This window comes from Mandrillus leucophaeus, unplaced genomic scaffold (genome assembly GCF_000951045.1).
Source record: "Mandrillus leucophaeus isolate KB7577 unplaced genomic scaffold, Mleu.le_1.0 Scaffold3, whole genome shotgun sequence".
Classification (NCBI taxonomy): domain Eukaryota; kingdom Metazoa; phylum Chordata; class Mammalia; order Primates; family Cercopithecidae; genus Mandrillus; species Mandrillus leucophaeus.
The window spans coordinates 1,660,945-1,664,818 of NW_012103142.1; the positions used below are offsets into that span (position 1 = coordinate 1,660,945).

The 3,874-nt window shown below is 45.4% G+C and overlaps 1 protein-coding gene across 2 annotated transcripts in view; it reads right to left on the bottom strand.

The window, feature by feature from the left end:
• The window catches only part of LOC105544197 (chromosome unknown open reading frame, human C6orf106), a 143,119-nt gene extending 139,245 nt beyond the window's left edge, over nucleotides 1-3,874 (bottom strand). For both annotated transcript variants that reach the window (XM_011986536.1, XM_011986535.1), the window contains exon 1: nucleotides 3,672-3,874. In XM_011986536.1, coding sequence (XP_011841926.1) covers nucleotides 3,672-3,829 — 158 coding nt within the window. In that variant the 5' untranslated portion in view covers nucleotides 3,830-3,874. The remainder of the gene's footprint in view (nucleotides 1-3,671) is intronic.

A 3,874-nucleotide genomic window follows, 5' to 3' on the forward strand; every position in this document is an offset into this window, starting at 1 on the left:
TGGCTCACGTCTATAATCCCAACACTTTGGGAGACTACGGCAGGACTGAGCCCAAGAGTTCGAGACTAGGTCTGGCAACACAGTGCAACTCATCTAAAAAAATTTTTTAATTCATCCTTTTGTAATTCATATGTGTGATGATTGGGTGTTTACATGCATGCATGACATGTGCCAACCTTGAATCCTGTTATATAACACGTGCACATTACCCATCTGACATAAGAAAAAGGAAAAAAATTAAATTAAATAAAAAGTACAAAAATAAAAAAATTAGCCAGTCATGGTGGCACGCATCTGTAGTTCCAGCTACTCAAGAGGGTGAGGCGGGAGGATTGCTCGAGTCTGGGAGGCTGTAGTGAGCCATGGTTGTGCCACTGCACTTCAGCCTGGGCGACAGAATAAGACCCTGTCTCAAAAAATAAAATACAAAACTGTCAAGATGAATGAGGCAAACACAGGAATCAAAAAAGTATTAGATTATGGCGCTATCTTTCATAAGAAAGAAAAAAATGAAAAGCCTTCCTGCTTTTAGTTCACAAATGATTTTTCATTTTATAATCAAAGAAAATAAAGAACACGCCTTATATAGCCAAAAAATAAGGTAATGTGACTTAAAGTTGAATTATCACCTAACTGCATGGATTTCTAAGAAGCTACTGACTTCCAACTTCTCGATTTCTCTAAAGCCAGAACACTTTTTTTTTTTTTCTTTCCCCCAGACAGAGTCTTATCCTGCCACCCAGGCTGGAGGGCAGTGGCATGATCATGGTTCACTGCAGCCTCGATCTCCTGGGCTCAGGTATCTTCCTATCTCAGGCTCCCAGGTAGCTGGGACTACAGGCATGCACCACGACACCTGGCCCAGAACACATTTTCTTAACAGCTCACTCCTTTGCTTATATATGTAACTTGTTTTTATACAGAAATAACATGTCATCAACATATATGCTACTCCATGGCTTTGAACTTAAGTTTTTCGTGTAAAAACTCAAATACAAGTTTTATAGTCCAACTACATATATATAATATGTATATATATATACACATTTTTTTTTTTTTTTTGAGACAGCATCTCACCACTCTGTCACCCAGTCTAGAGTGCAACGGTGCGATTTCAGCTCACTGCAGCCTCAACTTCCCAGGGTGATCCTCCCACCTCAGCCTTTCAAGTAGCTGGGACTACAGGCGCACACCATTATGTCCGGTTCATTTTGCTGTATTTTTTGTAGAGACAGGATCTCACTATGTCACCCAGGCTGGTCTCGAACTCCTAGACTCAAGTGATCCTCCTGCCTCAGCCAGCCTCCCAAAGTGCTGGGATTATAGGCGTGCAGCCTTTTAAGTTTTTTTTCTTATCCACACTGGGCCTCACCTATTCACTTTCCACAACACCTAAGAAAAATCTTAGACATTAAATACATATCTCAAACATATAAAATTCATTACACTGCTTTTGTAGCCATAATAATTATACTAATAAAGACTGACCCTAGAGAACTTAAAACTTTTTGGGGCAGTGTTTAAACGGTCCAATTCACAAGGGGTTGGGAGAAATAATGATCCTCTCCTACCAAACTAGCAGCAACAATATGCCAAGTTTCCTATGCTGAACTAGTGTAAACAAGGAAGAAAAAGAGCCGGAGGTGGGAAGCAGTCAGGCAAGAGAACAACTCTCTTCAAGATATAACTTTACTTCTAAATTTCACCAGAGTAATAGCTCTTCTCAGTGTGTTCAATAACCCATGTCTCTCTGACTAAACACCTCAGGTTAGCTGTCAGAAAACTACAGTAGGCTATATTCCCTGCCTGAGATCATCAGATGTAACAGATACAAATGGAGATTACAAATGATTAATTCTAAAGGCTATCTCCTGCATCCAGTCAAAGAGTTTTCTAAACATCTAGAAATTTAAACCTGCTCTTGCTGTAATAATCAACCTTAAAGATAAAATAGTAAGACCCATCAAAGATGATGCACAGGGGGGAAAAAAAAAAAAAAATTGGCTCACACATGTTCCCAGCACTTTGGGAGGCAAAGGCAGGTGGGTCACCTGAGGTCAGTTCAAGATCTGCCTGACCAATATGGTGAAACCCCATCTCTACTAAAAATACAAAAAAATTAGCCAGGCGAGGTGGTGTACGCCTGTAGTCCCAGCTGCTGGGGAGGCTCAGACAGGAGAATTGCTTGAACCTGGGAAGCAGAGGTTGCAGTGAATCGAGGTTGCGTCACTGCACTCCAGCCTGAGTGACAGAGCGAGACTCCGTCTAAAAAAATAAAAAAAATAAAAAAATAAAAAATTTACACATCACCTTTGGTGCAGCCATGTTCCTACTAACAGATGAGCATCATCCAGGGTAGGACTAGGTTAGGAGTGGGATAAAAAGTAGGTTTACAGCCTCTTTTCCATCATTGCTCAAGGCATTCAGGGGACAAGGAATAAAAGAGAGGTTGGTTGTGCAAGTGATGCCAAAAGAAACAAGATTCCACATGTCAGGAGACTGAATGCCCAACAGAGCAAAGGGCACTGAACCTTTTGCCTTTTGCCCAAAGACATATTAGTTGTTTCACCTGAAATCCTTTCAAAGAAAGTCTAATCGTCTCCGCTCCAAGTCTGCCTCTGAGTGAATCCAACAACCTCTATTCAGAGTACAAGGGGAAGCCTTGCTTATCAACAACAGCAAGTGCTACTTCCAAAGCCAAGAAACACTCCTTTACGTCGGATAGTCTTCTGCCCCAATTCAGTCTTCTACAAGGTGAACACAAAAACACTTGGCTCCCAGCCTAAGTTCTCCATTTTCCCAAACATCTGTCAACTTAGTTTTCTTTCAGATAAGCCCCTCTCCATTCCCAGCATTCTGGTGGCCCCAGATGAACCCTCTGCCAGGAGTCCTGTCCCTTCAGAAAGTTCCTTCCCCCAAGATCATCTCATTTCCCCCACTTTTCCTAAGGTGGTTCCCAGGCCCTGTCCCAAATCTAACACTCCCGGTCCTCCATGTGTCGATTTACTAGTAGATTCTACTCCTCCCTGGCATAACTCTTAAGAAAGTCATCTTCCTCACCATACCCCCTTGTCTTCCCTCATAATATCACCCCCTTTTCCCTATCTATCCTCAAATGGAAAGAGACAGACACACAAATTAATCTGTTCTCAGCTCCTAACTCCCAAGCCTCTCCAGTGCTCAGGTTGCTCCACAGCACCTAATCCTTCCCTATAGTTTCCGCCCAATCCTGGCATCCTCAGCCCCTCACTCCAAACCCCAACCTTTTTCCCCACTCCCCAAATCCAGATCTCCTGTGCTTTTTACTCTCAGCCAATACCATAACCCTTTTCCTCCCAAGTCTACCCACTATGCCTGAATGCCTAAGTCTTTTCCTCTCATCTCACGTCCTTTGGCCCTTGGCCCTTAATCCTCGAAAAACCTCAGGAGCTGCCCACATCATCTCCCTTCCGCCCCTTCTGCCTCCGTGGCCCCTAACTCTCCTCTAGCCCTGCTCAGCCCTCAAATTCTTCCTATGCCCCCGGTGCTCCCCCACTTGTCCTACCTGTCCCGGGAAGGGGGTGGCCCTCAGTACCCGCCTGGCTCGCCTTGCCGCCGAGCTCGAAAGTCCCTTCCCTTCCCCTAGGGGCCCCGAGGCCGCTGCCAGCGCTGGCACGGCGGGGCCGGCTCACCAGTTGGTCATGTCCAGGAAGAAGGCGCAACCGGCAGGATTGAGCTGGAAGCCGAGCAGCCTCTGGAACTCGGAGATGAGCACGTCCTTGTCGGTGGTGCCCAGGCAGCTGAACTTCTGCATCAGCTCCGGGTCCAGGTCCACGTCCATGCCCTCCATGGCGGGGCCCGGACACCCGCTTCCCCGCCTCCTCACAACCGAGCC